The 12,399-nt window shown below is 42.5% G+C and overlaps 1 protein-coding gene across 1 annotated transcript in view; it reads left to right on the top strand.

Annotated features, from left to right (window-relative positions):
* The window catches only part of PLCE1 (phospholipase C epsilon 1), an 838,097-nt gene that overhangs the window by 549,080 nt on the left and 276,618 nt on the right, over positions 1-12,399 (top strand). The window contains exon 20 of the mRNA XM_044055634.1: positions 3,816-3,937. Within this exon, the coding sequence (XP_043911569.1) occupies positions 3,816-3,937 (122 nt within the window). The remainder of the gene's footprint in view (positions 1-3,815; positions 3,938-12,399) is intronic.

Here is a 12,399-nt window from a genome sequence, read left to right as displayed (position 1 = left end):
GAATGACCTGAGACGTACCTCCCTGGACTACATGAAAAGAGACATGGAGGAGCTCTCCGATCTTGTATCCCAGGCAGGTATGACCCTAACCCTGAGTAGCATCCTGCCATCACCCAGAATGATACCACAGTACAAGGACAAAATGATTGACTTCAACAATTGGCTAAGCTTCTGGTGTCATTCTAAGGGGATCCAGTATTTGTCTGCCTGGGACGACATGATTGACAGTCCACGATGCTTTGCCAGAGATGGCCTGCACCTATCGCCCTTAGGATTCCGGATACTGGCTAAGGCTCTTGCCACCCCTATAGATAGTGCCTTTTTTAGGCAAGGTTCAAATGACAAATTCACCACCGTAACAGGTACAAGCAAGCAAAATCTGAGGGTAATGCTACTCAGTGCTAGAAGTCTAAACCTCAAAATGCACTCACTCGAGGCACTCCTTAAAATGGAGAACATTGACATCTGTGCAGTGACAGAGACCTGATTCAAAGCTCCAGAGAGCACCCCTGCATTACCAGGCTACAATTCATACCACAGCTTTAGGCCACCTAACCCAGAAAGAAGCACTAAAGGCGGAGGTGTGTCCATATTCATTAAGGATATCCACACCTCCAGGCTAGTTGCACAGCATAATGCATCCGAGATTATCCAAGTACAGCTAACTCTGGGCAAGACCGCAATCCAAATTGTAGCTTGCTACAGATCCCCCACCATGCCCCAGGATTCACACTCCTCATTTCTTGATACACTGGAAAGTATTAGGGTACAACCCAACACCCTAATAATGGGCGATTTCAACTACCCCACCATTAACTGGGAAAACTACTCATGTACCAACTCTTTTGCTCAACGTTTTCTAGAATTCGTAAATTCTAACGCCTTGAATCAACTTATTCACACCCCCACCAGGGGCAGCAATATCCTAGACCTGTCATTACCAACATGGGAAACCGGTGTTCCACACCAGAGGTCAATTTCTCGTTGGTCAGATCCGACCACAAGCTAATCAGCCTAGACATCCACATCCCACCCCCACGCCCAATTAGGGAAACCATCGTAAAAAACTTCTCCAAAGCCAACTTCACACTTCTTAAGACAGAAGTGGCAAACTTCATGACACCCATGCAGACGGACAATATAGGTATGACTGCCGAATCCTACACAAATGCACTTTATAAGCACTTAATGCTTGCATGGATCATGCTATCCCTAATAGAACCAAGATGTTATCCTCCAAAAAAAGGAAGCCAATCTGGTGGTCCTCTGCCATAAACAAACTCTACAACAGAAGAAAGAAACTGTTGCAAAAAAGAGTAAAATCCCATGACTGGAGGAACTCCCTGGTCAACCTCAGTAAGAAGCTGAGATCCCTCATAAAATCCTCCAAAGCTAGTTACGAAAACAAAATTGCCACTGACTCTAAAGACAACCACAAAGCATTCTATAGCTATGTCAAGAATCTAAATGGGAACACTCAGATCTGCTCTGAGTTACACAGCACAATGGCACTAAATATACAGAACCAACTGATATTGCCAACATCCTAGCATATAGGTTCAGTGCTAACTTTACCCCCTCTCACCCCCTAGAGGGCCCATCTCTATACCGGAAGAATGCAAAGTTCCTATAATCACGGCTGCACAGGTAAAAAACACTCTCTCCAAAGCCAAGAACACAGCATCCATGGGACCTGACAATATCCCAGGCTGCGTTCTACATGAACTACAGAATGAACTGGCACCCTACCTAAGTACCATGTTCAATCATAGCCTCACCTCAGGCTTTGTACCCACTGAATGGTGCACCATGACGGTTATCCCACTCCACAAAGGGGGAGCCTCGACGGACTCCGGGAACTACCGCCCCATTAGCCTGACGAGCCTGGTCTGCAAGGCCATGGAACGTATCATTGTGGAACTCATAAACAAAGACATTGGTAATCTCCAAACTCTGGACCCTACCCAGTTTGGATTTGTAAAAGGCAGATCATGTCTCCTAAACCTGATTGACTTCTTTGAAGCAGTCACCAAACCATAGATGAGGGTAAAATGGTTCACACAGCTTATCTAGATCTCGCCAAGGCTTTCGACACCACCCCCCACTCTGGAATTATAGATAAGCTCACTAAACTAGGTATAAATCCCTATGTCACACAATGGGTTGCCAACTGGCTCATGGACAGAACCCACACTGTGAAAGTAGCAGATTCCAAATCAGACATCAGACCAGTGACAAGTGGAGTACCACAGGGTTCAGTCCTGGGTCCTCTCCTGTTTGGTATCTGTTTCTCTGAAGTACAGGCCAACACAGAAGGTCTTTGGCTAACAAAGTTTGCAGATGACTGCAAACTAGGAGCCATAATCAAAACTCCTAATGATGTGGACAAACTACAAAAGGGCCTCACTGAGACAGATACCTGGTGCCAAAGCCATGGCCTGAAGCTCAATGCCAAAAAGTGTATTGTCATCCCCTTTGGTAAAAACTCTGTACCCATGAACTACCACATAGCTGGTAGTCTACTTAATGCCAAAAATGTGATGAGACCTTGGGACACAGGTGGACAGTAGTCTCTACTTTGATAATCACATCGCCACAGTGGTCAGGAAATCCTTCTACGTGGCTCATCTCATCACAAAAGGATTCTCATCCAGAAAAAAGAGGTCATTGTTCCCCTCTACTCATCACTCATTAGACCCATTATAGAGTACAACGCCCCTTTTGGTATGTACCTCACAAGACATCTACAACAACTGGAAAGACCACAGAAATACCTCACAAAGAGGATTACTGGCCTCAAACAGATGCCCTATGCAGACCGTCTCAAAAAACTACAGCTTTACTCCATCGCATATCGCCTACTCAGGGGCAATCTCTGCCTAACATATAAAGCTATGTCAAACCCAGAGCTGTTGGACATGCTCCACTTAAAGAAATCCCAATCCCTCCGAGCTACACGCTCTAGGGACCTAAACCTTGTCACCACAATAAACATAACATGCTGGAGGGATAGATTCCTGTCCCAGAGACTTTCCCATACTCTGGAACAGACTACCTATCTATGTCAAACAGAGCTCCTCATTAGCACTCTTCAAGAAAAATCTTGATGATTGGATGGGAAATGGGAAATTCACCCCGGGGATCACTTCTGTGGCTCTGCTCGACAGGGGCACAGGAAAATAATTTTCTTGGGTGGCGAAAGCCAGGGTACATTTTTTGGCTAAGCTTGTATGGACCCTAGGGCCGATAGCCTAGTACCTACCTGTGAACCTATGAACATACAGTCTAACAAAAAACATTTCCCGGGATTTAATAATGCCTACACCAAGTGTATACCGTTCTGAGTTAGCAGACATAACTCACACCTTCTCCTCCTAATTTTAGTTTTTCTACTGATATTCCTACAGCTTTAAATATTGACAGGGATTTGTACAGGTTACCACAAAGTGTAGACTACATGTACACTTAGTGTGATCTTTCTGAGTGACTAGAAAGTACAAAATATATGATAAGAATGTTCTTGAATACAAGTTGCGTGCACTTAGTGGAGGCTGTATTGAATCGGGCACATTAGTCAACATCTTTATAGCTTCATGTTTCTCTTTTCATCATTTGTTAACTGGGTTAGTCCAAATGAGCCAATATGGACCCTTTTCAGTGAATATTCAGTAAATATTGAATATTTTTCAGTGAATATCATTGAATATTTTCCTAATTTAATGTTTTAATTTAGCCATAACCCAGTCGTCTATATTATAATTAAAAGAATGAATTTCTGTATCACTGACCTAAATGTATTTTAATTTTACTTGCAGATAACATTCTTGATGATCGCCCTGAGAACAAGTCATCCTCTGACAAGCTGCATCTTGAATACAGTGAGGAAACTCCTAAGCGAATTAAGAAGAGCGACAACCTTCCCCAAAACAAAGGAAAAGTAAAGTACACTTCTTGCATTGCTGTGGATCGGCCTTCTTGTAACAAAAGTATTGCCTTTTTAAGTTGCTCAAATAATGCATCAGTTTTACATTATCCATTTTCAGTTTTTAAACAAATCAAATGGCATCTGCAAATACTAATAGTGCAAGCCTGTCATCTTTTGCATCCATGTTGTTTGGTTTGATATGATGCTGATTATATTTATATTACCCTGAGTGACCTATATTGTGCCTGGGAAGCTTTTACTTTTATATGATAATATATGATAATAAACGTCATCCCTCAGTATGCCAGTCATTGAATATATTGCCCCCTTTGGCATGCATCTGCCCGGACACATGCAACAACTGGAAAGCCCTCAGAGATACCTTATTAAAGGCTGCAAGGCCTAAGCAACATGTCTTACATGGAGTGATTCAAGTCCTGTCACTATACTTTGTATCCTTCAGACTGCTAAGAGGTGACTTATGTCTGGCATACAGGCCATCCTCCAACCCATTACTAATGGATTTACTACACATCAGCAAGTCAAATGGCATCAGAAATAATTGGTCTAGGGATCTAAACCTCTTCTGCAACATCAACAGAATGGTTTGGAGATTAAGGTACCACTCACTTAGGATATCACTGCTCTGGCACAGACTCCCCAGATACATAAAACAAAGTTTAGCCCTGCCCATATTCAAGCACAACTTGGATCTATGGATGGGAACCAGAAATTTTACCCCAGGACTGCCCCCAGTACTACTGATTGACAGAGGCAGCACCAAAATGTTTTATTCCATGCATGTGGCCCTCAAAGTATCTATGATAAGATTCCAGTTATTCTCATTAGGGGTAGTATATACTTATCAACCATGGGATGAGTAAGGCCAATCTCTCACCAAATGGGATAGGTTAAGTCAAGCCCAAAAAAAGGAAATTTGCTAAGCTTATAATGGCCCGCAGTGGCAGCTAGCTTAGTACTTAGCCTAATGGCTAATGGCTTATAGCTAGATGCATGCATTGCACAGACACACAGGCTCCTCCATAATCACAGTTTGGCTACATAGTATAAATTTTGCACACTCTGGTTTTCACAAGCCAAGCTCAGACTACTACAGACTGAAGTTAGGGTCTATCTAGCAATGACGCATGGTTAGGTTGTACACACTTGCCAGATTCTTAAACTGACTCTTGGCAGGTTTTATTTTCTTTGCAAATCAAGAAATTGCTATATATGCAACAACTCCCAATAGGATGCTGCATCTCCAGTCTGAGAGAAAGTTGTGAAGCTCTCACATTATATGCTTTTGACCATTAGTCCAGGTAAACTTAACTTGTGCTCTATAAAAGGTGGACTAGCTTGTATCAGTCTGATTTAAAAACACATAGGGAAAAGGAATAAAACACTATATTGCACTGCAGTAGCACAACTTTCAAATCAATGTGATGGTGAAGCCATACAAACTAAGGCCTGCCAAGTGAAAAAAATGGATTATTTTAGTCTGTAACTTCATACATTGCTATGAAAAAGATGCTTTGTAAAGCTTGTTAGCATCTATAATTATCACCTGAGAAGTACGTAGCCAGTGCTGGATTTCATAAATGTGACAACCCCAGAATTTTCCAAGAATCGGTTGAGGTACTTTGATGTACCATAATACATTCCCATGTAGACTTACGGTAAGTAGATAAAATACTTCATTTAAAAACTGACATTTACATTGTTTCTTTGAAGGGGTGGGATAAAAAAAATAATTCTCTGGGTTTAAAAAAGTAATACTGTTAAATGTATACATTTATTTACCAATTACTGGTAAAGAAGGTGCTAAGCCAGTTCTCAGTTACCAAGGTGGAAAGAGAACTTACAGGAGTCATAACACATTGAGAAAATCAATATGCATATTGCAGACAGGGGAGAGGTAGGGCACTGCAAGTGAAACTGTGTAGTATAGGGACAGATATGAGAGTTGAGAGAACAACCGGAGGTTCTGAAAGCATTTATTTCTGTGTTTACAAAGAAATTGAAAGAGCAGAATTCCACACTGAGAATGCCAAGGAGCATGGTGTGACAGGTGCACATACTGTTGTAGAAAGGGTAGAACAGATGTTTGTAAGACTAAGGCAGAACAGTCCCTAAGAACAGAGGGATTACCAGCCAGAGTCCTAAAGTACAGAAGGAGGCCTTTAATTGAATACTGCAGTTCTATGTTGTCTGATGTCTGTAGGAAGGCTAAAGTTGAACTTCTGTATGAAGGGGTAATAGGACCAGTTGTGGAAACTGTAGGTTTCTAAGCCTGGCATTATTGACTTTAAAGGTGACCTTGAAAGATGAACAGAGAAAGAGTGAGTGAGAGGTTGATGCTTCCAAATCTCAGTGGTCTTTAGGACAAATAAATGTTCTTGTCAGACTTAACTGATGCATTTTTTATAACAGGGAGAATCCTAATGGGTATTGTATATTTTCATTTCAGTAATGCATTTGGTACAAGGAAGGTTGTAGTCAAACTGGTAGATATAGTTGGAAGGAAGGACACAGAAGGTGATAGAAAAGAAGTATTTATGCAAGTGATCTTGTCCTTTGGTATTCCATGAAAATCGGTTTGGCTTCTTGTGCTTTTTAACATGGGTATTTCTGGTATACCTTTTAACAATGAGAACAGGAACACAAAATATCCGTATTTGTAAAGATATCAAGGTAGGATAGAGGACAAAGTCTGGAAATGCATTTAGATAAATTTGCTAGAAGGACAGAAAGGTAGCAGTTAGGATTTAAATGCAGGGTGTTATTTAATGTTATAATAATCCATGGAGGAAGTATCCATTAGAAAAATGGAGGTCCATCATCCTAATTTGAAAGATCTAAGGGTAGTGTTTACATCAGTGCAGAACCATCGAGTCCAAACCAACAAGAAGTTTGCATGTTTTATAGAAGATAATATCTCATCCCAAGAGACTGGTTCTTTTACCACTGTGCTGAGCACTTGTAAGGCTGCAGTCGGTATGCTGTGTTTATTTTTGAAGACCTTTCAAGAACAGAGACATAGTTCCACTTAAAAGGGTTCAGAGGAAGATAATTTTGGAGCAAATAAGGAACTTGAGCAGCCAAAGTTCTTTACACTTGGCACTAGACTGGATGGGTATAACTCTCAATTGTCCCTGATTTTCCATTATGTTTTTGCCCTGTCCCTTATAAAGGTTATTTCCTGCCACATGAGGAAGGGACAGTCAATCAATAATGCCAGTCGTTAGAGTTTCATCCTCCTTATTGTTCAGAAAATGCATGTTTTTAAGTGAATTAGAGTAACATTCAAAATTACACCTGATTGTAGACTGTTGTCCTCCTAATATGTTTTGTCTTTGTCCAGAATTCTTGAGCATAGAAGTTGAGAGGTATGTGGATGGGTGAGACATATCCTGAGCACACACATTCTTTACACAGTTTTGTGACAGAAAATAATTAATTAAATAAAGAAGAGGAGAAGAGAACAAAAAACAAACTTAAGACTGGATATGAGAGTTTTTGTGGAGAGAGAGTGATGAACATGTGGGATGCACTTCCTGAGTGGATTGTGAACAGTAGCCTTGTTAGAGGTACCGAAGACAGTGCGGAATGATTTGGATATGGGGATAGCGAGATGGGATTGCAGCTGTGAGTTTTTATGGAGAAGTTGCTGTACAGTTTACATTTTAACAGCTTTGTACTTGTTTTCATACATAATATTTTTATTTGCAATTGTGTCTCAGTTTGTGGGATTAGTGATAGATAACTAATGGTTAAGTCAGCTTAATATGATAAGATGATGAAGTAGAAGCCCTGCCCAACTACTTACTTGGGAATAAGAAAATGCCTTAAAAAATAATGAAATGACTTCTGCCATTAAAATTCAGCTACCTGCCATCTAATAACAGGCTGTTTGGTAGAGTGAAGACTTTATCCATTTTGTTTACAGATGCTTGTAATTGCTGAAAAAGAATAAAAGTGTTAGTGCCCTATTGAAAAACAGTTTTTGGGTGTGTGATTGTTTGTGTGCATGTGTGTGTGTGTGTGTGTGTGTGTGTGTGTGTGTGTGTGTGTGTGTGTTTCTAGAGAAAGGTGGTTTGTGAGTGATGTTTTTCGTGTTTCACTGTTGCAGTCATTACTCTTGGGTTATCCTGCTGGCAGGCTACACTCAGTCGGCCAGAATTCCAAAGTCTAGGTCCGGCGTCGGTTGCTGTCGCCTCCTCCCTGACGTCAGTGCGCCAAGGGTATAAAAGATGCAGCCGACGCCATTTTCTTCAGTCTTTCTTGCCACCCGGTGCCTGAAGCAAAAGCAGTTTGCAAGTGCCGGTCGGCCGACTCCTGAGATTTTCAAATCCAAAGTCTTCATTAAAGCTAAGTACCCCATTGGGGAAACTTTTTTCTTGCTCCAGACCGATGTCAGAAAAAGTTAACAATTGTATTTCTTGTGGGAAGCAAATACCTCATAAGGATTTTCACTCGTAGTGTATTCCTTGGCTAGGCCCTGATCACAACGTTGCTAGCTGTCGGTTTTGTGCTAGATTTAACCAACGCACTATCAAGCATCGGTTCGATTTTGCATTTCATTACTTTGGCTGAAGATTTAATTATATAATGCCATCGGACCAGCCGACAACCGGAGTTTACAAAAAACGCAAGGAAAAGGATAGGCATCCGAGGTCCAAATCCGATGACGAAGCCTCTGCTAGGCCAGTCGCCAGTTCGCCGGTTCTCAGTGAGGCGCTTTCGCAGCCCCTGGCGCCCGCTACCTCAGAGCCACAGGCCACTTCCAACTCCCATGTGGAGCCGACTGGGCCTCTGGAAACTCAAAGTATTGGACACTTGGAAATCATTCCCTCAGATGGGTCCGGAGCCGCTGAGCAGGCATCGGCTTCAGAGGGTGTCTTCAGACCTACACAACTATATATTAAGCCATCTTCAGCTTCAAAGACTAAGCAGCTCTAAAGACAAAGAAACAAGTGCAACATTCTCTAACTCAGACTTCCATGCCTAAAAAACAGATGCTCAAAATGGCCGAAGACCTAATTAGTTTGATGAGGGGCTCCCATCCCCTTCCTGATAAGAGGCCTAGGCAAGAGACAGAGTATGATTCTTCTCATCCGGTTTCTATTTCCTCTGATTCCTCTTCTGAACAGGATTACTCCATGCTTCCCTATGAGGATTCTGATGCTGAAGAATCCATTCCTTCAGCCTCTTCTTTTGAGGATTATTCTTTTGGGGAAACCCTGCATACCATGAGGGAGCATTTCCACTGGGAGAGCCAAGATTATTCTGAATCTAAGAAAAGGCTCAGAGACTTTCTGCTATTTCCTCAGCACAGACCCCTTGCTATTCCACCTGTCCTGGATATTGTAGATGTATTTTTAGAGTCCGGCCTGTCCCCTGACTCTTTACCCCCTGCACCTGCTAAGCCAGACAGGTACTACAGGGTTCCGGATTCTCATAAATTCCTCTATAAAACCCCGCTGCTGACCCAGAAACTATATCTGAGGGTCCCAAAGGGGTTAAAGCTTCCACTGTAAAAAACCCTGTCCCCTCTGATAGAGATTCTAAGGCTCTAGACAGATGGGGGAAAAAGTCTACACTTCTGCTACCCTGGCTGTAAGGGCTTTAAATTGTCAGTTTCAGATGCTTAAATATCAGCAATATTTAATGTCACTGCTTAAACAGAAATTGTTGACAAATACTGAAGGTTCATAGAACAAGGAATTGCCGGATTTATTGCATGCAGCTGAACAAGTGGGAAAGCATACTTTGCAATGTGGTTATGATTCACTGGAGGCCTCTTGCAGGGCTGCTGTTACAGGTTCTGTTATTAGAAGGCATGCTTGGTTAAAGGAACAGAATCTGCCTGATAATGTTAAAGCAAAATTATTAGATGCACCAATACAGCATGATACTTTGTTTGGTTCTAAAGCAGAAGAGGTGTTGAAAAAAATGGAGGATAAAGCAAAATCCATGCAGACAGTCAAGGATTTCTTACAGGTGCAGCCACCCAGGTTTAGCAGGAACTGGCCCTCTAAAAATTGGTCCTTTCCAGTGTCAGACAGACCACAAAGAGGCAGATACAGGCATCCCAGAGGCAGATCTCAGCCCCAAGGCTCATACAGGCCTAAACAATGGGGTGCTCCTACCTCCAAAAGCAGAGAAGACAAATCACAACCTTACAGGAAACAGTCCCAATGACTTCTCTCTACCAGATCCAAGCACTTTTCTTTTGGCAGCCCCCTTAGGGAGAAAACTAGCACTTTTTTCATCAAATTGGCAAATGGTTACCCAAGACAAATGGATCCTCAACATAGTGTCCCAAGGCTACATGTTCCATTTTCACACCCTACCAAGGTCAAAAGGTATGCCAGACCTGCCACACAATCAATGGGCAGAGGCACAAAAACAAATTACAGCCCTCTTGGACATGAGGGCCATTCAGCAAGTACCACAAAAAGAGCAGGGGCAAGGATTTTGCTCCAAACTTTTTCTAGTACCCAGAAAGGACACAACCTGGAGACCAATACTGGACCTATCAATTGTAAATACGTTTATGGAAGTTCCAAAATTCAAGATGTTGACTCTACAGCAGCTACTGCCCATGCTGAGCAAGAAGGCTTGGCTCGTAACTTTGGACCTAAAAGAGGCATTACCTGCATGTCCCAAACAGACAATCATGCATAAGATACCTCAGATTCATAGCTGGCTCAATACAGTACCAATTCTCTGCACTGCCCTTTGGCTTATCTACTGTGCCCAGGGTCTTCACAAAATGCCTGGCACCAGTAATTGCGTTTTGCAGACAAAAAGGAATTCAAATATATCCCTACTTGGATGACTGCCTAATTCAAGCAGAGAACAAAGACATTCTTCTGAAGCATCTGGCATTTGTAAAAAGATTACTAATTGGCCTAGGGTACACAGTAAACGAAAAGAAATCAAAACTAGTGCCCTCTCAAGAGATAATATTCCTGGGTGCAAGCTTAAATACAACTGCCCAGATGGCTTATCTCACGCCAGACAAACAAAAGCATCTGACTACTTACTTCAAGAAATTGGCAACAAAAACCCACTTATCTGCAAGGAAAACCCTGCAGGCCTTGGGTTTCATGGCATCTTGCATTCTACTAATTCCATATGCCAGACTGCATATGAGGAAACTACAGTGGTACCTAAAAAGTGTTTGGGCTCAGCATTACCACAGCCTGGAGACAGTGATTGCACTCATTCCCTGCCTGCAACAGGAGTTTCAATGGTGAGCAGAAGCCTGTCACCACAACAAGGGTCTGCCATTCAGTTTACCCACAGCCAGACAGACACTGACAACGGATGCATCAGATTATGCCTGGGGGGCCCATATGGCAGGAAAATGTATTCAGGGCACATGGCCTGCAAACCAGATGCATCTTCACATCAATCGAAAAGAGATGCTAGCTGTTCAAAATGCCCTGACGTCTTTCAAGGACCTGCTTCATCCAGGACAGTTACTGATAAAGACAGACAACACTACAGTCATGTGGTACATAAACAAGCAGGGAGGTACACATTCCTACCCCCTCTGCAGACAAATAATGACCTTATGGGGCACAGCATTGGCTTTTCAAATTCACCTGCAAGCACAATTCCTGCCAGGCAAAACAAATACTCTGGCAGACGAACTAAGCAGAAACCTCATGGATCTCCACGAATGGAAACTGGATCCACAAGTCTTCAGCAGGATAATAAGGAAATGGGGATGCCCAGACATAGATTTATTTGCCTCCCCTCACAACTGCCAATTGCAGAGATTTTGCACAAGGATTTATCACAAGCAAGCATAGAAAGTGGACGCCCTATCCTTCAGCTGGAAAAATCTAACGGTATATGCTTTTCCCCCACTGCCTCTCCTTCCCAGAGTACTCCTAAAGGTCAGACAAGAGAAGCCAAAAATGATACTGATTGCACCAGACTGGCCACGCCAGCACTGGTATCCAATCCTAAAGAGCTTGTCTCAAGGTCCAGCATGGATATTGCCTGAAACTTCTCACTTGCTGACCCAACAAAACAATCAGATCCTGCACAGCCAACTCGGGACCTTAACTCTGGCCGCATGGCGGATAATGTAGCCTTTCAGAACACTCCTCTTTCAAAAGCTGTTATGGATGTTATCTTGGAGGCCAGGAGGCCCAGCACCAGAAAATCTTATGCAGAAAAATGGAAGAGATTCTGTTCTTGGAACCAGGAACAAGGCATTGACACGTCTGTACCAAATATCCCTCAGATTTTACAATACCTAGCTGAGATGCTGACCAAAGGCCTTTCCTTCTCATCAATTAAGATTCATGCCTCTGCCATTTCAGCCCATTACAATACGGAACCACCTATCTTTTCTCATCCTTTAATAAGGCAGTACCTCAGAGGGGCCAAAAACATTAGGCCTCCAAGGAGAGAACCAATTCCGGCCTGGGACCTCAATTATGTTTTGGAAA

Source organism: Protopterus annectens, chromosome 14.part0 (assembly GCF_019279795.1).
Source record: "Protopterus annectens isolate FY-2018-M chromosome 14.part0, PAN1.0, whole genome shotgun sequence".
In the NCBI taxonomy this organism is placed as follows: Eukaryota; Metazoa; Chordata; order Ceratodontiformes; family Protopteridae; genus Protopterus; species Protopterus annectens.
This window is presented reverse-complemented; position numbering and strand designations above follow the sequence as displayed.